This window comes from Littorina saxatilis, linkage group LG3, assembly GCF_037325665.1.
Source record: "Littorina saxatilis isolate snail1 linkage group LG3, US_GU_Lsax_2.0, whole genome shotgun sequence".
Lineage (NCBI taxonomy): Eukaryota > Metazoa > Mollusca > Gastropoda > Littorinimorpha > Littorinidae > Littorina > Littorina saxatilis.
Genome location: NC_090247.1, coordinates 44,902,809 through 44,925,289, shown reverse-complemented (window position 1 = coordinate 44,925,289; position 22,481 = coordinate 44,902,809). Strand labels below are relative to the sequence as shown.

The 22,481-nt window shown below is 42.7% G+C and overlaps 2 protein-coding genes across 3 annotated transcripts in view; one reads left to right on the top strand and one right to left on the bottom strand.

Moving 5' to 3' along the window:
• The window catches only part of LOC138961210 (beta-TrCP-like), a 34,615-nt gene extending 31,261 nt beyond the window's left edge, over positions 1-3,354 (bottom strand). The window contains exon 1 of the mRNA XM_070332810.1: positions 2,494-3,354. Within this exon, the coding sequence (XP_070188911.1) occupies positions 2,494-2,772 (279 nt within the window). The 5' untranslated portion in view covers positions 2,773-3,354. The remainder of the gene's footprint in view (positions 1-2,493) is intronic.
• Positions 3,355-3,598: 244 nt separating this feature from the next.
• On the top strand, positions 3,599-19,447 carry LOC138962482 (actin-related protein 6-like). Of its 2 annotated transcripts, XM_070334323.1 has the most exons (12): positions 3,599-3,704; positions 3,925-4,042; positions 6,716-6,784; positions 8,696-8,819; positions 12,530-12,668; positions 13,390-13,446; positions 14,264-14,362; positions 14,779-14,896; positions 15,296-15,419; positions 16,620-16,695; positions 17,126-17,188; positions 17,614-19,447. In XM_070334323.1, exons 1-12 carry the CDS (start codon positions 3,634-3,636, stop codon positions 17,744-17,746), a joined length of 1,191 nt encoding a protein of 396 aa, XP_070190424.1. In that variant the 5' UTR covers positions 3,599-3,633; the 3' UTR covers positions 17,747-19,447. The 2 variants fall into 2 exon arrangements, with proteins under 2 accessions (XP_070190424.1, XP_070190426.1); XM_070334325.1 differs by lacking the exon at positions 3,925-4,042 and having other exon boundaries at positions 3,635-3,704.
• The last annotated feature ends 3,034 nt before the right edge of the window (positions 19,448-22,481 follow it).

Below are 22,481 nucleotides of genomic sequence, written 5' to 3'. Positions count from 1 at the left end.
CAGAGGGAGACACAGACAAAGACATACATACAGACAGAGAGAGAGAGAGAGAAAAAAATGTAACTGATCTCGTGAGAACCGGGTTGAGGCCTTGCATGGTTTTGACGGCAACAATAATTATTGTAGTTGTCTAAGACTTTATTTCTGTTTGATTTGTGATATGTTGGGAAGACATATTTATCAATTGATCAACAAAATAAAACATAATACAAAACGACACAACATTGTTAAAATCATTATTGGCCAACGTTGAACGTTTACGAAGGCCTTCCCGCGCCGTAGACCAGATTAATAGGTGCTTGATTTTGGTATTTTGATTTACATAACATTAAACCTTTCTTGGGGTTCATGGTCATGGCAACAGCCATAATAATATTATATCATGTATAATATTACAGTTCAGCATATGTGAATTACATGTCATCATACCAAACTGTCATACATTTGTATTCCTACATTATTCTGATTGATCACAACCAAACCTACTATCAATGGACACATCCAAATGCAAGCGCCTGTTCTTGACAATTTCCCACTGATCTAAAAATAAAATCAGTGCAATTTCCTGGGTCGGGCTTTGCCACAGACACTCACGGTTTGGCCTGTAGGTAAAATGTACAATGTAATATTTCCTGGTTTGTGCACAAAAGCTTTTTTTCTTTTTTCTTTTTTTTAACATAACAATGTTTAATGTCACTGTATGTTTGAAAGACCATGGTCACATTTGTAAAACAAATGTTACATTAGAAAATAAATAACATTTTAGTTCATGATTTTTTTCTACACCAGTAATAAAAAGGTCGGTATATAAGTCACTCAAATACAGCAAAGTCTGAATGGATTGAGTTTGTTGCGGTTGACCCTGCACAGTTCGACCAATGATGTTTTTGTTGAACAATTTTGCCGTCACCCCTTCCATAGGGTGACGTATGTCACAACTTCCTGTGTTACACAAACTCAGTGATGACCAATTTTTCCTTCACCCTTCCCATAGGGTGACGGATTTCACAACTTTCTACTGATGAACAATGTTGCCTTCACCCCTCCCATAGGGTGACGGATGTCACAACTTCCTGTGTACACAAACTGATGACGTATTTCACAACAAGATGGCGCTGCCCATGGTCAACCTCGAAACTATCCGTATAAAATGAGGGCCAGGAGGCCCCTATAATGACTCCAACCTTACAGCGAAAGACACCTTGCGAGAGAGAGAGACAGAGACAGAGAGTCTCAGAGACAGAGACAGAGAGAGAGAGAGAGATTGGGTAAATGTTACACGAAATCGGTAGGCTCTTTGTCCTATTATGGCACATTTACCACTGTGTTTCACTTCTTTGATAGTGCGGCCGCTTTTGTCGGTCGAGACAGTTTCTGCCCGTCGGTTAAAATTTAGAACATTAGCCTCTCGCTCCATCACCGACTGGGCCACTCTCTCTCTCTCTCTCTCTCTCTCTCTCTCTCTCTCTCTCTCTCTCTCTCTCTCTCTCTCTCTCTCTCTCTCTCTCTCTCTCTCTCTTGCATTAACACACACTCACCCACACACACACACACACACTCGCGCAAAGTCTCTCAGTCTTACGCTCTGTGTGTGTCTCTCTTTGTCTGTGTGTGTGTGTGTGTGTGTGTGTGTGTGTGTGTGTGTGTGTGAGTGTGTGAGTGTGTGTGTGTGTATGTGCGCGTGCGTGCGTGCGTGCGTGCGTGCGTTCGTATATATGTGTGTGTGTGTGTGTGTGTACGGGCGCACACGCCTTTCTCTGTCTGTCGATCTGTCTGTATGTCTGTCTGTCTGTCCGTCCGTCGGTCTGTGTGTGTGTGTCTCTCTCTCTCTCTCTTTCTCTCTCTCTTCCTCTCTCTTCCTCGAGTCTCTCTCTGCGAAACGATATGAGTGTGTTAGATAAGAGGTCAGCATTTGATTGAGGCAAACAGGCTAATCTTGTGCTAGGCTGATTGGCTCGGGGCTAATTACTCTACAAGGGGATTAGTGGATAAACAAGTCAGAGATCATTTTTACCCCCTCCCCCCCCCCCCTCTCTCTCTCTCTCTCTCTCTCTCTCTCTCTCTCTCTCTCTCTCTCTCTCTCTCTCTCTCTCTCTCTCTCTCTGACTGTTATCATTTTGCAGGGTCACAAGCGCATTACACTTCCTTTGCACTGGAGACGGGGGTACAGAGGTTCCAAGCCCTACTAGCCTGTTTTAAAACATCGCAATAAGACTCAAGAGTTTGCAACCAGACCAACCCAAATCTAGTGTCATGTACACGTGAACAAAATGAAAATGTCTCTCCTGGAAACTCCATACTATATATATGTTATTATGTGTGATGACAGTGAATACATTTATGTTTGTTATTCTGTGCTTTGCATTTTCAATTTGCCCCCCCCCTCCCATCCACACCCACCCCCCTTCCCTGGACAAAAAAAAGTATAACCAGGGAAAGCCATACTATATATATCAACATGCACCAGAAGAGATTGAGAAGCGGTCATCTCACCGTGTCATGTTCCCACTGCTCCATCCAGATGGACACCTTGTCCAGCTGCCGGTCAAACTCCACGCTGCTGCTCGTCGGCTGCCTCCCCCCGTGACCACGCCACAATACGGGGGTGTGACGGGCGGAGGACAGGGGGCCAACGCCCCCGTGACCCGGGGGGCATGTCCCCCCAGCCTTGGGTCCGGAGGCCGTGTCGTGAAGAGTGGTGGTGATGTGGGGCGGCAGGGCGGCCTTGTGGGACGCCGCGTTGTGGCTGGCCAGGAACTCCACGGCGTTCATCTCGATCACCTTGTCTGGCTCACTGACGGCTGGGTGAAACTTGTACACAGAGGGTGCCGTTCAAGTTCAGCACTGCAGTGAAAGTCTGGCGAACATTTATCTCAAATACATTATCCAGGAAAACAGAAGCACTGGACAACAACGGTTACCACAGCACTGTGGGCAGCTCTCTGAATTCGGAGCGGGACCCGGAGAGGCACAGTTGGTGGGATTGGTAGGGGAGGGGTGAGGGTAAATGACTCGATTTACTGATGTCACCACTGAAAAAAGCCGAGGGCTACTAATGCGCAAGTAATAAACTCGCTACATACCCGCTATCACCGACCTCTTAACTCCTGCATAGAAATTTGATCCGGGGCCAACACGCTACACTTGTCTCACACCGCTACTTAAATGCAGTTAACTTTTCACAGAATCGCGGCAACAAACTCAGCAGTGTACCTCCTCAGTTAGGGCAATTCACTTGACTGCACCGAACAGCTCGGTGCGAACACGGTGGTTCCGGTGTCATCGTAAAGTAATCGAAGGTGTTTGCCTAGCGCCAAGTGCGTGGAGTGCTGCCCTTCCGAGGTCCACTCGACCCACAGCGCGTGCAGCTAACGACGCTATGACTTGACAACTGCCTTACACTAAGGGACGTAATTCAGTTTCGATTTCTCCTGGAGAGGTGTTATGTTCCGGTCAGGTTTCAGTGTGTCGTAAATTATTTTTTGCGCGAATTGTTCTATCGCTATAGTTAGAAAGTAAACAATGGATCTCTTCTCTGTGATTTTTTTACAGATAACTGATTATAAGCTAAATACTTGGGTTTTAATGGTATGATTACTTGTATGCGACAATCAAAAAGTGAATTTCGACATCATGGCGACCCTTGTGCTTGATAATGGAGCGGGAACTGCGAAAGTTGGTTATTCTACCGACAAAGAGCCCAGGTAATGGTGTTCATAACATAAAATCGAGTAAGAGTAGTAAGTGTGCTTTACTGACGATCATGCATTTATTGCCATGCAGACATCCATTTTACGTCGGTGCATTGCCGCAGGCTCTTCGTTTGTTTGTATACATATGGACGTACGTATAAATTTTTCTTATTTCCATACCTTGTAATGTAATGTCTTAACATTCGGGTTGTACGTATTTGATTATTTTCAGAATTATACCCAACTGTGTAATGAAAGCGAAGAATGTTCGCACCAGAATATTCGTTGGAGATCAGCTCGAGGAATGTAAAGACTTGTCAAGCCTCTTCTACCTCTTGCCGTTTCAGAAGGTAACTAACACTGTTAAAAACTTGGTGACGGTTACAGACTTTTCTTCCACTGATTGAGGCTGTGAGGATGAGATTAAAAAATTCAGAAATTGAAGTCAGCATTTTGGATTTATATATATTTTCAATTAGTTGACTGTTGAGGCCTGCTGTAATGTGTTGGTCTAGGTTCGTTTATGCAATACAGTAGTCCCTTCCATTTCCGGCCCTTTCGTGGGCGTGAACCTACCCGGAGCGGCCAGCTTTCCCATGACTAATGAGTTTTCCTTCTATAATTGACTCTTAATGGCCGTTAACCTGTCTGACGCGGTCAACGGTCACTGATTTTTGCCCTAAGGTGCCCCTCTTACTCGACAGGAGCGGCCACTTAACGGCCACTTGTCACTTTCGCGGGCGAGCGCCTGTGGTGTGTGTGTGTGTGTGTGTGTGTGTGTGTTGTGTGCACAGACGGCACAGCACGAGCAGACGACATGAATACTTACGCATGCGCAAACTGTAAATACAGACATGCGCATACATGTACATTTACGGCAGTCACTTCCGGATCGATCACAGCTGATGTGAGTTTGAAACACTTGTTTATCTGACACTCAAATACATATATAATAATCCAAACAACACACATAGAAACATACGAAACAATAGCTTAGCCAAGACGATCGAGTTAAACACGCAAATAATTAAGATGTATAAACGAAAGCAAAACTAACAGAGACAATGAATCGGCGGCTCGTGGATGATCGCTTTCTTTTCTTCATGAAAACTTGATCGTGTTTTTTGGGTTTTTTTGGAGGAGGAGGGGGCCTGTAATGAACGGCCACCTGATATTTGCGGTCACCTTTGCAATGACTAATGGGTGACCGGATATGGCAGGTACTACTGTATACCAGATGGATGCAGATTATAGTCATTCGTACAGAAGGACAGCTGACATCGTGTGTAGACAGGAAAAGGAAGATACTTTATTAATACACATGTCTGCATACAAGGGGAATTATTTGTTAGCATACTACCTAAGGCCAAAACAAAAATTGTCTGTTTCTGGTAACATGGCTAAAAAGAATAGGGTCGGTAGGTAGGGATTTTTTATTTTATTTAAAAAAATATTTTTTTTTTACCCCAAATGTAGACCAATAAAACTAACTTTAAAAATCGCGCAAAGAGACTGGATTCACTACATAGAGACAAGACACTCAACACATTTACAAATCGTCAGCGGACTTTCGTTTTCACACGTTTTTGTTCTTCATTTTCTCACCCTGTCCTTTACCACCAAAAAAAAAAAAAAATTTTTTTTTGAGTTTGGAAAAAAAAGTTTTGGGTCGGCGCCGAAATTTAGGGTCGGTCGGGTGACCAGAAACAGACAATTTTTTTGTGTGGCCTAATAGTACTTATACTTATAGCAGCAGTTATCTCCTCAACACCTGCCTGCATGGTACCACTGGTACTGGCAAGTGAGGTGATAAGTCAAAGGAGCTGTAACTGTAAGCATCTGATGTTCATTCAGGGTATAGCGTTACTTCCAAGGGTTGCAGTCTAGAGTATGCCAGTCAGTTTTAGTCAAGACAACCGCATTTGTTTTCATGATGAAAATTTAAAATATTTAACTTTAAATACTTTGTCTGTTTCAAGACAAACATTGGTTTTTGGTGAATTTTCCCTTCCCCAGGCCTAAAAAACAACCACCTCAAAGTGCCCCAGTTTATCTAGACACATTTCACTGCACCAAGGTTATATTGACATACTGTAAGGGATGAATGCAAGCATTTAGGGGGGGGGGGGGGGGGGGTATTTTTAAGCCCTGGCAAAACAATATGATTGTGAGTTCATAAAAGTGTTTTTGTTCCTCCAAGTCCAACTAACTTGACAGAAACAAAAGACTGATCACTGAGCAAATGTTGATTTTGACAGTTCAGTGCATAACATTTAAACAAAATATTAAACAGCTCTATCATTTAGTGCACAGAAAACTACTGGGATTACTTGAGAAAATACAGTGAAATTCCAAATGCATTCACAGAAACATAATGCGCACATGAGTATTTTATGCTAGCAGATTGTGACTCGCTGAAATATATATGTCGTGCCGAATTCACGGAATTGCCGAATTCGCGGAATCGGCAACATATTTGCCGATTTCGCGTAATCGGCAAAACGCTGCCCAATACGTGAAATCGGCAGCGTTTTGCCGATATCGCGTAAAGGCTTCTAAAATTTGCCCATTTTGCGAAATCGGCAGCCACTTTTTGGTTTTAAAGTTCTCAAAAGCCTGGGATATCATCACACTTAGACAACTAGATACTCCAATGGATAGATATCGCAATAATCGATAAGTTATGGCAAGTTATTGCAGAAAGTGTAGTTTTCGTGCATTTCCGGAGTTATGCTCGACACAGACCAACATAGACCATACAAAACATAGTAGGGAGGTAAAGCAATGTTAATGCAATGTTATGATGACACAAAAAGTAACAGACTGGCTGTCGCTTTTGCGAAATAGGCAAATTTTTGAAGCCTTTTCGCATTTTCGGCAAAACGCTGCCGATTTCACGTAATGGGCATCGTTTTGCCGATTACGCGAAATCGGCAAAAATGGTGCCGATACCGCGAATTCGGCAATTCCGTGAATTCACCACGACATATATAATTTTTATTTTATTTATTATTTCCTTTCAGGGCTATCTTGTCAACTGGGATATTGAGCGACAAGTATGGGACCACATGTTTGGGAAGGACCGTTACAGAGTGAGCACTCTCAACACTACCTTTTCTTAATATATTCTCCTGCCATTATAAGTCAGCATTTGACATTTGTGCTCAGCTGTCTCTCATTAAAATTTAATTTTTTTTTACCGTGGAACATCTTTAGAATACACCTATGTATTCATAATTCACTTTAATTTAAGGCACAAATGAACTTTGTGAAGGAAGTTGGAAATCCTCAGAGAATTTGTATTGCTCTTTGTGAAGAACAAGTTTGTAAAGAAATAGCACTTTCTGATATTTTTATTTAGGTACTTGTTTGCGGAATGACTATTTTTGGACAAAATGGAAAACTCAAAAGTATAATATTATCTTCAGTTCTTTCTGTTGCGGTCTTTATAAGTTTGAGGCATGCCTATGCTTAAGACAGATTTGTACAGAAATGGGATACTTGCTCATTTTTGACTCACATGCGAAGCAAAAGTGAGTATGTACTCACCCGAGTCGTCCGTCCGTGCGTCCGTCCCGGCGTCCGTCCGGAAAACTTTAACGTTGGATATTTCTTGGAGACTAGTCTATCAACACCTGATGTGGCCTGATGGTGTATGGTTACAAGATCTCAAAAAACATGTGCGGCAACTTGACCTAAGTTCAAGGTCACAGGGGCCGTAATTGTTGTCTTAAAAACGACCATTTTTCACATTTTCGCATTTTTTTTTGAAGTTGTCGAGAATGGCAACCTTAGCTATGTATGCTATACAGGGCAATGTAAGCCCTATCTTTGGACACCAGTTTGGTTGTCCTTGCTTCAAGGTCAAGGTCGCAAGGGTCCTTTAAAGTTGGATTGTATACATATTTTGAAGTGACCTTGACCCTGAACTATGGAAGATAACTGTTTCAAACTTAAAAATTATGTGGGGCACATGTTATGCTTTCATCATGAGACACATTTGGTCACATATGGTCAAGGTCACTTTGACCCTTATGAAATGTGACCAAAATAAGGTAGTGAACCACTAAAAATGACCATATCTCATGGTAGAAAGAGCCAATAAGCACCATTGTACTTCCTATGTCTTGAATTAACAGCTTTGTGTTGCATGACCTTGGATGACCTTGACCTTGGGTCAAGGTCACATGTATTTTGGTAGGAAAAATGTGTAAAGCAGTTCTCAGTGTATGATGTCATTGCTAGGTTTAGTTATTTGACCTTGACCGTGAAGGTCAAGGTCATGTCAAGGTCAAGCATGTGAGTCGTATGGGCTTTGCCCTTCTTGTTAGAATTGTGTCACCGTAATCACTCAGTGCAAAAGTTTCAGCAAAATGTGCGCTCTGAGTCTGACTCTGTGTGGTTGGCATTGTGATATTATTGACGTGTATTGAAAAGAAAGACATTGTGTAACACAGACTGGTCAAATAATTTAATTATTTCTTGTGTTCGATCAGAGTTTGTTCTTTATTTCCATATGACATTCATTCATAAGCTTATCTTCTGTGTTCGTGGGCTAAAACTCCCACGTACACTCGTGTTTTTTGCACGAGTTGAATTTTACGTGTATGACCGTTTTTTACCCCGCCATTTAGGCAGCCATACGCCGTTTTCGGAGGAAGCATGCTGGGTATTTTTGTGTTTCTATAACCCACCGAACTCTGACATGGATTACAGGATCTTTTTCGTGCGCACTTGGTCTTGTGCTTGCGTGTACACACGGGGGTGTTCGGACACCGAGGAGAGTCTGCACACAAATTTGACTCTGAGAAAAAATAAATCTCTCGCCGAACGTGGGGACGAACTCACGCTGACAGCGGCCAACTGGATACAAATCCAGCGCACTACCGACTGAGCTACATCCCCGCCCCTTTCATAAGCTTATCAACTCTTTTACTTTTGAGTGAAAAAAATATGTTTGTTTTGAACTTCAGTAGCTACATAGTGTTTTGTCTCTTTGGCAGGTTGAATTCAGCGACACCAATCTGATCATCACAGAGCCGTTTTTCAACTTCCAGTCCATTCAAGAAGCTATGACAGAGGTGTTGTTTGAGGAGTACCAATTTAAAGCTCTCTACAGATGTAATGGTAAGACATGCAGATTTTCTGAAAAGCAGCTGAAGTTTTCCAAATGGAAGGGAATAAGCAATTCAACATATCTTTCACTAAATGCCTTGATGTAACTGCTCACATTTTTTAGGTGAAAGCTGTTGTCTACACAGAAGCTTGTTTAAGTTGTAAAGCAGATGCATCATACTTTAGTAGTGCAAGACCTGGATTTGCTGAATGTCTTTGAGGGAGTGTTTTCACAAACCACTCTGCAAGTAAATATTCTATTACAGCAGACTTCCACTAACTCACGGTCTTTGGGGTCCAAAGATTTTTTATCGCGATACAGTCGAACTCGCTTAAGACGAATCACTGGGGATCGGGAAATAAGTTCGTCTTAACCGAAATTCGCATTAAGAGAATTGATTGATTTTTTTACTGTCACAATTTTAGAAGTAAAATTTAAAAAGTCGTGTAAAAGCATGTACATTCTGATCAATCTCCGATTTCATGGTGTCCACCAGTTCTGGTGCACGTACTACCCTGGCCAAGTTTCCTCTCAAGACATCAAAGAGACCGCCCCATAGGTTAAACTCCCCATAGGTTAAACTCGGTCACTGACCCGGGTGCAGGAAGTGTTTCCTCTCTCATATGAAAGGGGAACCACCTCTCATAGCTAAAACTGGGTCAATGACCCCTGGGAAGAAGGTCAGTGTCTATAAAGAAGGCCACCCAGCCATCACAATGGACCTGCCTTTGATCTCGCCTCACACACAGATCCTTGTAGCCTTGTGACTTTTAGAGACAAAGCGGCTCTGGGGCGATGAAAACGTGTTTGTTAAAAGAGGGGTTCGTTATGCAAATGATATGATATGTCGATCTCGGGACGAGTTTAAAGATTTCGTCATAAGCGTGAGTAAATTACAGACATTATGCATGCTTGGGAATCCAAAAAGTGCTCGTTATAAGCATAAATTCGTTACAAAGAATTTGTTTCAAGCATTTTTTTTAAGCATGAAAAAAAAGGTATTCAGTTGGGAACTTAAAACTAATACGTTATAAGTCAAAATTCGTAACTAGTGTGTTCGGTTTAGGTGGGTTCGACTGTATATCCGATTCGCGATGCAGTTTGGGGTCCAATTAAAGGGAAGAAACCGCGTTCTCTTCTGAGTCAGAGAAAAACGCGGTTATTTCCCTTGTTGGTCACTAAAAGCCTGTGAGCGTGTGTGCGTTTGCCGTGTGAGTGCATGTGTGTATGTGCGTGCGTGCGTGTGTGTGTGCGCGTGCGCACGCACGCCTGGCATGTGGTTGTGCTACAATGTTCATGTGTATGTGTTTCTGCGTTTCTCGCAAGTGTGACGCTTCTGTTGGCAACTAAGTTCTCAAAAGATTAACTGCGATGACACGTTTTCTTTTATCAGCAGATGACGATTTCTTTTCTTTTTTCTCCGACTCATACGTCGTCACAAACTTACTAGTTAATCAGACACAGACAGACACAGGTTCAAGCGTTCCTGAACTGTAAAAGTTTTCCTCTTTTTCCCTCTTGCTGGTGAAGACATCGTAGCTCTAGCTTTCTCTCGTTTGCAATCGTGTAATGAATACATGTTGGGTTTAGCGCTGGTCTTAGAGAGAAAGAGAAAATTATGGGGCTTAGTGTCCGTCAGGGCTTAAAATGCCTATATTAGACATGAGATTTCATACGATATTTAAAAAAAGAAAAAAGTGAGGGGGGCAGGCTGGTAAACGGGAGGATGACGGGGGTGGGTGAGATAAATGGTTACAAGTTACAATTAAGACTTCGTAAAATAAGTGTCATGTATCACCATGTTTTTCATAAGTTTCTTGGGGTCCACATACGTATTTTGGGGCGGGGATATAGCTCAGTTGGTAGCGCGCTGGATTTGTATTCAGTTGGCCGCTGTCAGCGTGAGTTCGATCCCAGGTTCGGCGGAAATTTATTTCACAGAGTCAACTTTGTGTGCAGACTCTCTTCGGTGTCCGAACCTCCCCCCGTGTACACTACATTGGGTGTGCACGTTAAAGATCCCACGATTGACAAAAGGGTCTTTCCTGGCAAAATTGCTCAGGCACAGTTAATAATTGTCTACCTATACCCGTGTGACTTGGAATAATAGGCCGTGAAAGGTAAATATGCGCCGAAATGGCTGCAATCTACTGGCCGTATAAAATTTCATCTCACACGGCATCACTGCAGAGCGCCTAGAACTGTACCCACGGAATATGCGCGATATAAGACTCATTGATTGATTGATTGATGTTGGGGGGAGGGACGATAAAACAGCAGTTTATTTCAAAAATCACAATATTATTAAAAAGTTGTAAAACCAGAGCCACTTTGGTTAAAAAGGTTAAAAAAGGCGTTCGCGCTGAGGACAGCACACACTATGGAGAGAACAGAGCTCTCTTAAAAGGTTTGTACAGAGTGCGTCACTACTGGCCTGTCTACATAGAACACATAGATAACACAGAACAATTTCATTCATACACATATAGGTTAAAACACCGGTGAAAATATTGTATTATTTAAAGATTATATGTATTGTTTTGGTGGACTGCCATTTGGAGCCCTTGGCTGGGCAAGGGAGGGGGGGGGGCAGGGCCTCGTCGGGTGTGTAGGGCAGCACCTGGTTGGAGTTTATCGCCATACCGGGCTCTGCAGTAGCGATACTGCGCATGGTTGGGGAGGTGGTGGAGGGGCGGTATTTTCATACCCGGGTGGCTTGCCATTTTATAACCCTTGGCTGGGTATGGGAGGGGGGGGACAGGGCCTCTTATATTGACAACATACTATTTGACACCAACGATAGTTAGATCAGAATGATTGGTGGATTAAAATCATTGGTTGACGTTTACGTTTTTAGATGTGTCAGTTACATGGATAAGCGTTTTTTTGTTTTGTTTTGCTTTGTGTGAGTCTGAGTTGACACGCGTTTTGTCTTTGGCAGAAAGCATGTAGATTTCTTCTTTGATTGTTTGCTTTTTCTGCCACCTGCTATAACACAAGAAGCTGAAGCACTTCATGGCGCCTGTAGAAAATCCGGGGCGTCTAGCTGAGATCGCGATTAGCGGGACTCGAGTGTTAAATTGCATGCCCGACTACATTGCAGAAGACTGAAGCGCAGTTTAAGCACTTGATTGGCGCCTGTTGCCACCCGGACCGTCTAGCAGAGATCGCAATTAGCTGGACTCGAGTGTTCAACTGCACGCCTGACTGGCCATACACTTAACCTCTATAGGCACGTGGCCAATTTGATGATACCGATGAAAGTTCTTGACTGAGTGGGGCACGTGCGCATGAAAGGTTTGTTTCTTTTGTTCGCAGGTCTCGATCAACCCGTAATGTACACAACCTGAAAACACACACACACGTAGAACACTATTTGGAGAGACTGAGGGAGAGAAAGAGAGAGAGACTGATAAGATGAAATGACAATTTACTGCATGATAAAAGGCCATCGGATCCAGAGAGAGATAGTGTGGTTATGATAGAACATTTTTTCATGATCTGTACTATTTTTTGGCCTTTACGTGACTAATTTTGTAAAAAAAAATATATAATATATATTATTTTTTTTTAAAGGTCGGTCCTGTTTTTTTCGGGGTCCAAGAGGTCTCCGCGATATCGCCGAATTCGCGATTTAGTGGACCGCGAGTTAGTGGAAGTCTGCTGTACTAGTATAAGACAAGCGCTGAAACAGATCAGTAACGGTTGAAACATGTTGCAGCCCCAGAACTGAGCCAGTACCGCTACAAATACAGATACATGGAGAGCCCACTGTGCACACTGGTGATTGACTCGGGGTACTCCTTCACACACATCGTCCCGTACTGCAAGGGCAAGAAACTCAGGGATGCTGTCACCAGGTTGGTACCAGCAGCTTGGCTGTTTAAAGTGTCATTGTTGTGTTATTTGTTCTGTCTGCCATAAGTGCAGGTGACTGATTACACCGAAACACACACGCACCTGGGTAGCACAAATTTGTTGATGCTAGCTTTTCTTTGGGGGGGGAGCAATCTAAATTTCCCAACAATGGGACAATAAAAAAATGAAAATGAAAATGTCCTTTAGTGTTCAACCATTTGTTATAATTCTGTTCAAATTATTGTCTTTGCTCTAGGTTTGACTCTTGAGCAGTACAGTTTTGAAGGAAAAAATGCAGTATTATTTTCTCTGTCTGAGACTGTGCATGAAAGATTTCTGTTTTATGGGTTGTTTGGCACGGTATGTATATGGTGTCCTTGATTCTTTTTTTTCGTTTTATGAGGAGCAAAAGAGACAGGCAGTTGATTGAAAATTCTCTCTTTGTTGTTTGTTTGTGCTAATACTCACAGAGTAAAATGTTATCCATATTATAGACAGTGCGGATCTGTGTGTTCTGTGTGGATGGTTTTTTTTTTTAATGGCAAATGGTCTCTCTTGCTTTATTTTCTTAGTGTTCTTTGTTGTTGTTGGGTTGGGTTTGTTTTTGGTGCTGGGTTAGGGGGATTTATTTATCTATTTTTAAGATGTTGCCTCAAATGAAGTCAAAAGAGTCTTCTTTAGTATCATAATACATTGTACTTGATGGTATTCTTTCTGTTTCAGAATCAATGTTGGTGGCAAATTGTTGACAAATCACTTGAAAGAAATCATATCATACAGGTAAGAACAACAATCACTTGCAGGAAAAAAGCCACAACATTTTAAGACTTGTGTACAAACGAAAAAGAAATTGGCTTTAGTAATGAATAATGACCTCAGATTGTCTGGCTGATTATTGTTTTCATTTGGCCATGATTGATTTCATGCCAGTTAAACTCCAGCATCAACAATTCCTTATTTTCTTTTGAAACTGTCTTCTATTTTGTCACAAGCATTGCACGCTTTCATCTGATCACATAAAACACTTGTGGATAAGAACTGAGCAATAGTTATTTTCACAATTTTGTGTCAGATATATCTGAAAATATAGCACTTGCTCAGTCAGACTCCAGATGTGTGTACAAAATGTAGGGCTTATCTGAACAGTAAATGATTTGAAATATGCCTGATAGTGATACATGACATGCAATAGTCTTAGTTTGTGAAAGGTCCATAATGTAGATACGAATGTAACTAGTGATCTGAGAAAATAGGTCTGGCAAGTTAACAGTACAGGAATCTTCAAACATGTACAGTGGAACCCCCCTTTTAAGACCCCCCAATTTAAGACTTCCTCCTGTTTAAGATATTGTTTTTTCCACATATTCTGTGTATAACCTCCATTTTAAGATTCTCTCCTTTCTTCTTCTTCGTTCATGGGCTGAACCTCACACGTTCACATGAGTGGGTTTTTACGTGTATGACCGTTTTTACTCCGCCGTTCAGACAGCCATACGCCGCTTTCGGGGGGAAAAACTCTCTCTTTTCTCACATTTGTTTAGGTCTTAAAAGGGGGGGTTTCACGGTATGTATTCTTAAAAGTGTTGTTGCGTTGCAGACAGCTGATGGTAATGGACGAGACGTGTGTTGTCAACCAGATGAAGGAAGATGTCTGCTATGTGTCCTCACACTTCTCACAAGACATGGAGCTTGCAAGGCAAGACTCCTTTGAGGCTTCTTTGTGTGTTGTGTGCTTTTTTTCTATCAATGGTCGCACTAGCCGTTGTAAAACTAAAAGCCAGTGTATGACCGGTTGCCTGTTTTATTTCACATTTTGACAAAGTTTTTGAAGACAAAATTATCAGTTTTGTGACACTGCGTTCTTTTGACCTATATGTTGTAAGAATCACACTTTAGGCTTCAAAACTGTATTTGATTCTTTGCAGTGGTTTCTATTGTCATTGTCTGGTCTTTTCTTCATACTTTTAGTGTCTAACTGTTTTGTTTTCTACCTTTATTTAATTTAATTTTTTAACATATAGATTTTCAAGGTACTTTCCTTTGCTTCAGTGTTTATTATATAGATACATGTATAAGACATTGATAACAAGAACTTGTCTGGTTTTTTTGCAGGAAGAAAGGCCCAGAGAACACAATTTTGAGGGAGTATGTTCTCCCTGACTTCTCACACATAAGTCGTGGCTATGTTCGCCAGAAAGATGATACCACAGAAAGGAAAGGGGAGGAACAGGTACTTTGTCATGTTTTTGTGAAGGACTAGTTGCACTATGCAGTTTTGCTGCATGACAGTTACATGCAACCATCTCTGGTCCTTTGTTACACGGCATGGCGCACAGCTACTCTGAATTGTGACCAGCACGATTCATTCAACAATTGAATGATAATAGAACCTTACCTGTCCTGTTTTGTTTTGAGGCTGAATACATTGTACAAGTAATAAAATGAAACTGACATGCAGTGTTCATGATAGATGAAAATTTAGTGTAGATCAGGGTTACAATCTTGAAGTTGTACATTTTGTCCTCTGAACAGCGGTTTGCAGACTTAGACTATAAAATAATAAGATGAATTTATGCCTTTTTTCCAGTCTGTTTTATGCTAATCTTTCAAAGGGAATGCTATGTTACAGTTAATCAGAATGAACAACGAAAGGTTTGCAGTGCCAGAGCTTCTGTTCCACCCTGCAGACGTTGGTATTCAGGAGATGGGTATTCCAGAGGCTGTCATACATGTCTTGTCCAAACTGGATGAAGGTGGGTCTGACTGTCTGTCAGTAGATTCGTTGCGTATTCTGTCTGCTACCCTACCTATTTCTCTGTCAAAGACAGGTAGGCCTGAAGCGCTTGTACACGTCTTGAACCGTACAAAGAGTGGTCCATTGTATTTCTTACATTTCTCTGTGTGGACTTTTCAGTCTTTTAAGCTTCACCCTTTTGTTTCAAATCCGATGTTACCCCTTGCAATACATTTTGCCCAGTTGCATCTGGTAGTTTTGCCTGAGTGCTCAATTCTGTAAATGTGTTGTCTTTCTGTTACTTGATTTATTTAATTTTGTTTGCATGAAAAATGTCACTTGATTTGTGAGGTGTCGGGTTTTTGACTCACATGCGAAGCAAAAGTGAGTCTATGTACTCACCCGAGTCGTCCGTCCGTCCGTCCGTCCGTCCGGACGTCCGTCCGTCCGTCCGTCCGGAAAACTTTAACGTTGGATATTTCTTGGACACTATTCAGTCTATCAGTACCAAATTTGGCAAGATGGTGTATGATGACAAGGCGCCAAAAAACATACATAGCATCTTGACCTTGCTTCAAGGTCAAGGTCGCAGGGGCCATAAATGTTGTCTAAAAAACAGCTATTTTTCACATTTTTCACATTTTCTCTGAAGTTTTTGAGATTGAATACCTCACCTATATATGATATATAGGGCAAAGTAAGCCCCATCTTTTGATACCAGTTTGGTTTACCTTGCTTCAAGGTCAAGGTCACAGGAGCTCTTCAAAGTTGGATTGTATACATATTTTGAAGTGACCTTGACCCTGAACTATGGAAGATAACTGTTTCAAACTTAAAAATTATGTGGGGCACATGTTATGCTTTCATCATGAGACACATTTGGTCACATATGATCAAGGTCAAGGTCACTTTGACCCTTATGAAATGTGACCAAAATAAGGTAGTGAACCACTAAAAGTGACCATATCTCATGGTAGAAAGAGCCAATAAGCACCATTGTACTATGTCTTGAATTAACAGCTTTGTGTTGCATGACCTTGGATGACCTTGACCTTGGGTCAAGGTCACATGTATTTTGGTAGGAAAAATGTGTAAAGCAGTTCTTAGTGTATGATGTCATTGCTAGGTTTAGTAGCATGTGAGTCGTATGGGCTTTGCCCTTCTTGTTGAAAATTGAAACAAAGTACACGTACAACATTTTGGAACTGGTCTTTTGCAGAGATGCGCCCACACCTTCTCAACAACATTGTCCTGACGGGAGGAAACTGCCACCTTCCCGGCTTTCAGGATCGCTTGTAAGTTGACGTCAACAGTTCAGTTGCATATGAGTTACAGTTAGTCATGTTCTTGTATGCCACACACAGCTTCCTGTTTTGTCTTGTCAATGTCATCCATGTCCAGAATCCATGTAAACACAACAACTTTTCATGATTCAAAACAAAACAGTACTGTACTGAGATTAAATGATGTTTTTGATGCTTGCTTTCAGCGTATTGTGAATATTGAAGTGTTATGAGAAGTTTTATAAGGTAGAACGTACAAGATACATAGACTCAAATGAGGGTAAAACCCCTGCCATAAGCTTCGCTTTTGTGAAGTTTGTGAACATTTAATGGGAATTTTGAATTGGCCATTTGCGAGACTTGCAATCCGCTAAAGCTAAATTTCCCATCATAAAAATAAAGGAGATATGAATATTGTGTCGTGTTTTATTTTTTCCCCCAGGTACAGGGACATTCGCAGTCTGGCTAGTGACGAATATGATGTCAACATTTTTCTTCCTCCCAAGTAAGTAGCCATTTATCACTGAGGTACTTCTTTGTCTCTGTTCTACTTTGGGAATACTTCTTGTACTCAAAGAGTGCAATAAGTAATCCATAGGTGCAAAACTTCATCAGAAATGCAAAATGTGTTGAGTGACGACTTTCATATTTTCGTTTCGACATGGATAAAATGCAAATGAGCTATCACCTGTGATGTAACCTAAATGTACAGCATTGATTCTTGTCAGTTTGTGTGTTTCTTTACCGTGTCAGGCTTAGGTGAATGTAATTTGTTAAATCACAGACAGAAAATAAAAAGTAACTAAAAAGGAGAAAGTTAATTCAACTGTTCCTTTCATTATTCAATCAAAGAGCGTAGCTCTGCTTAGAAGATGAAGTTGAACATGGGAGTAAATTATTCTTTTTTCTGTACGCTTGCGTTTTTTTCAGCCCCATTACGTATGCGTGGGAAGGCGGATGTCTTCTGGCTCAGGACCCAGACTTTGAGAATTTGGTGCTGACTCGCCAGGACTATGAGGAACAGGGTCTCAGCTACGCCCTGGAAAAGTTTGACGTTTGGTGATCCAGCGCCCGGTCTCCGCCATGTTCAATACAGTGCTACATGTACCTGCGAAGAAATGACATCCTCAGGACCAGCCAAAAGTGTCCCTACATTGCATGTGGCCTGTCATGACAGGTAGATTTTGGTCCAGATAATAGACAAAGGGACAACAGGAGGTGTCCCATCATGGAAGGCGTCCACTCATGAGAGGGGCCTCACATCGCAGGTACCATTCTATGTACCTGTGTAGCTGTCTCAAGTGAAGATGTGTGCTTCTGGAGGTCTGTGGAATCTTACCTGAACATCATCTTACTTAACTCTAGGAGTATACGTCTGATGATATTAAAGGGATGTTGAATCTGATTCAAAGAACACTGCCAAGACTTTCAGATTAACAGAAAGTGCTCTGAGTTTGCAGTGTCTGTGACTTTGTATCCATGTGTGTGTGTGTGTGTGTGTGTGTGTGTGTGTGTGTGTGTGTGTGTGTGTAAGTTGAAATGGAAGCTTCAAAAGAGAAACTTTGTTCAGTTGGTAAGATGACTGTCACTTCAGGAGTATGCTTGCAAATATATATATATGTGTGTGTGTGCGCATTGTGTGTGTGTGTTAAAATGGTTGAGCAGACCTGGGAACACATACGATTTTGCTGTATTTTGTACGCTTGATTGTCTAAAATACGATCAGTACTGTGGGTGGAAAAAAATAAGATCAAAAAAATTCCGAGACTACTTTTCTTCACAAGCACATCCCCAAGCCGATCCAGTATTGTGGATGTTTGAATGATGTGTGGAATACACTCATTTTTCTGAAAATATGCCAAGTTTCTTTCAGAATACTCCCAAGTGCAAAACAGGGGTTCCCAGGTCTGGTTGAAATAGTCTCCTGTCCGCCCAGCGACCTTCCCCTTGACCCTGCTTGTGACCTCGATGTTTTTTGCCCCCGCAAGGGGTATGGTACTCTCTAAGCACCCAAAACCTCAAAGAGAGATAACTGGCGGAAACCTTCCTATTGTAGTCTCCTGTACGATGGCTTACTAGTGCCAAAACCTCATAATTGTAATTATCACCTTGATAATTACCATTTTCACGTGTTAATTACTCATTTTCCCTGGAAAATTACTAATTTTTCCGGGAAAATTACTAACTTTCACCTGTTAATTACTAATTTTTAGTTTTGGCTCACTTCCTGACAGATTGCTAGTGCCGAAACTAAAAATTAGTAATTTTCCTGTGAAAATTAGTAACTAACAGATGAAAACAGTAACTGACAGCATTAATTAGTAATTATCACGTGATAATGGGTAACACCAGGTTTTGGCACTAGTAAGCCGTCATACTCCTGTCCGCCCAGGTGACCTTCCCCTTGACCCTGCTTGTGATCTCGATGTTTTTTGCCCCCGCAAGGGGCACGCACCCAAAACCTCAGAGATAACTGGCGGAAACCTTCCTATTATATAAGCTTAAAAAGAGAAAATACATTCAACAAAATGGGCGACTCTTAAATGTTTTTCATTGGTGCTACGCAAAGGAATAAGCGGATGTTTGGGACACATGCACAGTTAAATTGAAGGCAAACTTTTTTGAAAGAGATTTTTTTTAGGCATGGTCTTGCTTGTACACCATTGAAGTTTGCCTTCATCATGATTTTCTGTCACGGCTTTAAACTTGCGTCTTGGGAATGAAAATTATGTAAATGATTGCAATAAAGGTTTTGTTGAAAATACTTTTTTCTGCCAGATGTATGCATGTTTGCACGAGCACACACTCACACACACACACACAAACTCTCTCACACAAACTCTCTCACACACAAACTCTCTCACACACTCACACTCAAACCCACACACAAACTCACATACACACATGCACCCACACACACACACACACACACACATACACACACACTGAACAGTCATTGTGAAAACTTGGATAGACATCGCTGGCATGAAAGGCAGGGTTTAGGTCAGGCGTGGGTAATAAGTCATTAACACGTCATTCTTGCCGCAAGTTGGTCAATAGACTCATTCAATTTCAGACATGTCAACCTGTCAATTTAAAAAAATGTTTTGTTTTTGATTGGATGAGTCGGTGAAATGATTTTGTGCTGAACTCTGGTCTTGTCCCAGGGACATTTATACAGAACCATTACATATCTTATCCCAATTCACATATAGCAGATTGCTAATTAAGGTGGTGAGATGCTCACCTATGAGCTCGGCAACAATTGCCCTGCTGCTACCATCGCTGGTAGTGCCTTGGTACCGTCCTGCCGCGCACTGGAAATGTCGCGCAGGTAAAAGTTGATAAAAACATCCTCAGATCTCCAGTAGGCAGAATCAAGGACTTCAGATAATCTTCCTGATCTTAGCACAGCTAAGGAGGATGCCCAGGATCTTGCCTCATGCGTCCTTGCCGACGTTAGAGGGAGAACTGACTCCCCCCCCGCCCCCCTTTCTTTCTGTGCCACCCTTCATACGCCTGTTTGACCAGTGTTGAGATCCATTTAGAAAGAGTTACCTTAGATATGTCTTTATCCCTAGCCGTATTCAGAGATAAGAAAAGCAGCTTCTGCTGTTTAGCTCTGATAGGCTCCGTGCGGGACAGATAACCGCTAAGAGCCCGAACTGGGCAGTTAGACATATCGGGGTCTCCTGGAGCCAGAATTTTGCTAAGAGGAAGAATTCTGATTATGGGGGGGTGTGCCTTGCGTCCAGACCCCCTTGAATTGCCGAAAGACGGCTTCTTCTTAGGGTAAGGCGCGCCTCTTCCCCGTCCCCTCGAAGAAGAGCTGGCTTGTGTTGACCTGCCCCTATTCGCCGAAGAGGCGGAAGGTTTAGGCGGTCCGTAGCTCTTGCTCTGCGGCTTAGGGAAACCGTGTTGAGCTAACTTAGCAATCGCTAAGTCCCGATTGTCTTGTGTTCCCTTCTGGAGCGCATCGAGAGACGGCTGTCCTAGCAAGGAACCCTCAGTGAAAGGCGAAATCTTAAGAACCTCCAGCGTGGCTTTATCTTAAATTCTAGAACCAGCCAGAAACGCGGACCTGCGGGTTTGCACTGCATGTGCGTAAAGCTGAGCAGAAAGACGCATTTGCTCTGCTGAGACTTTAGCCAAAGTAGCGAGCAGAGTAGTCACGTCCTTTACACTCGCGTCACTCCGAAATTCAAACGGATCTAGTGACGTGGCGATAGAACGGGAGAGAGACCTGAGCAGCGTTTCCGACAGAGACGCTAACTCCAAGTTGTATCTCCCTGTTTCCTCCAAACCTAAGAGAGAGGCTTCTGTATAAGGAACAGATCTGTCTCTGCTATAGCCGTCTTCTCTGAGCGTCGCCAACTCCGGTGTTACCGGGAGCGTCGCGCGTGGTAAAGAGTAGGAGTCTATGAGATTGTGTGGGGTAGCGTTCAACGTAAACCTTCGTCCCGCCTGCTGTGAGACGTGAGGGGCTCGATGTGCGTCAGACAGCCAAGGCTTGGCCGAATCTGGTGCCTGACCGTGCTCTACTAGAAGCGGCACTGAATCAGACGACGCATACCCGTGCAACAAACGCTTAGCCAGGATCATAGACATCTCATAAGCCACTGAAGGAGATTCACGAAACTTAAAAGTTGGTGTCCCTTCCTGTGGTGAGCGGAAATCCCCAACCGCTGAAGGTGGTGGTGCCGTCGCATTTGCCGCTGACACCACTCCTTCCTCAAAATACCTTGAAGCTACCTGAGCTGCCATTGCTACCGCTTGGTGTAGCTGGGCTGGTAACCGGAAACTGGTATCATCATCCACAGCGGAATCCCCATATTCCGATTCTCCTTCCGGAAGTTCGCCACCACATTGACTTGCATCGTCATAGGCGGTATCCCCCGGAAGTGAGGGTGCTTGTGAGGTGTAATCTCCACTAGCATCCGCTCTTGAGAATACTTCCTGCCCCCCTGGCGGAAGTGTGGAACGCTGTGCCGATACTGGATCCTGAACAGGCCAGACCGACGATTGCGTGTCTTCCGTTCTAAGCACAGGCATCGGAAGGGTGACTCCCCGACCGGCTACCTGTCTATTGACGGCTTCCTGCTCCCGTGGCGGAAGTTGAGACCGCTGTGCCATCGCTGGAACCTTATCAGGCCAGGCATGCACTTGCGTATCTCCCGTACTGAGAGCAAGCACCGGAGGGGCGACTCCCCAACCGGATACCTGTCTATTGACGGCTTCCTGCCCGACGCCGGGCGGAAGTTGGGAACGCTGTGCCGTCGCTGGAACCTTAACAGGCCAGGCCAGATGGCTCTGGGTAACCCAAGTTCCCACACTACCATTAACTGCTCAATAATCTCTGTAGACTGTAGGTAGTCTTCAAGAATGCCTTTCTGAATATTGTGATCCTGAAAATGGTGAATAAACTTGATAAACACGCAAATAAAATAAAAAAATCAAGTGTGTGTGGCAGTATGTGAGGATGTTTTGGACAAGAACGTGACTGACTGCTTTTGCATTTTTTTCTTAGAGCTCAACATGATTACATGAGAGAGAGAGAGATGGACACAGTACACACACAGAAACACACACACGCACACATCAGTGCCTCATTTAATGTTGTTTGCAGCCATTTACTGCTGTCGAGTCGAATGGGCGTCAAATCAGAAAATTCACTTTTTAAAATGGCATTGGCGCTCACCCGCAGTCGTCAAATTGTAAAGTTCTTAGCCAAGTAGGTGAAGGTTATAAAATTACTTCAAAAATCCATGGGAATTATTGTGTCATGGGAAAGTAGGAAA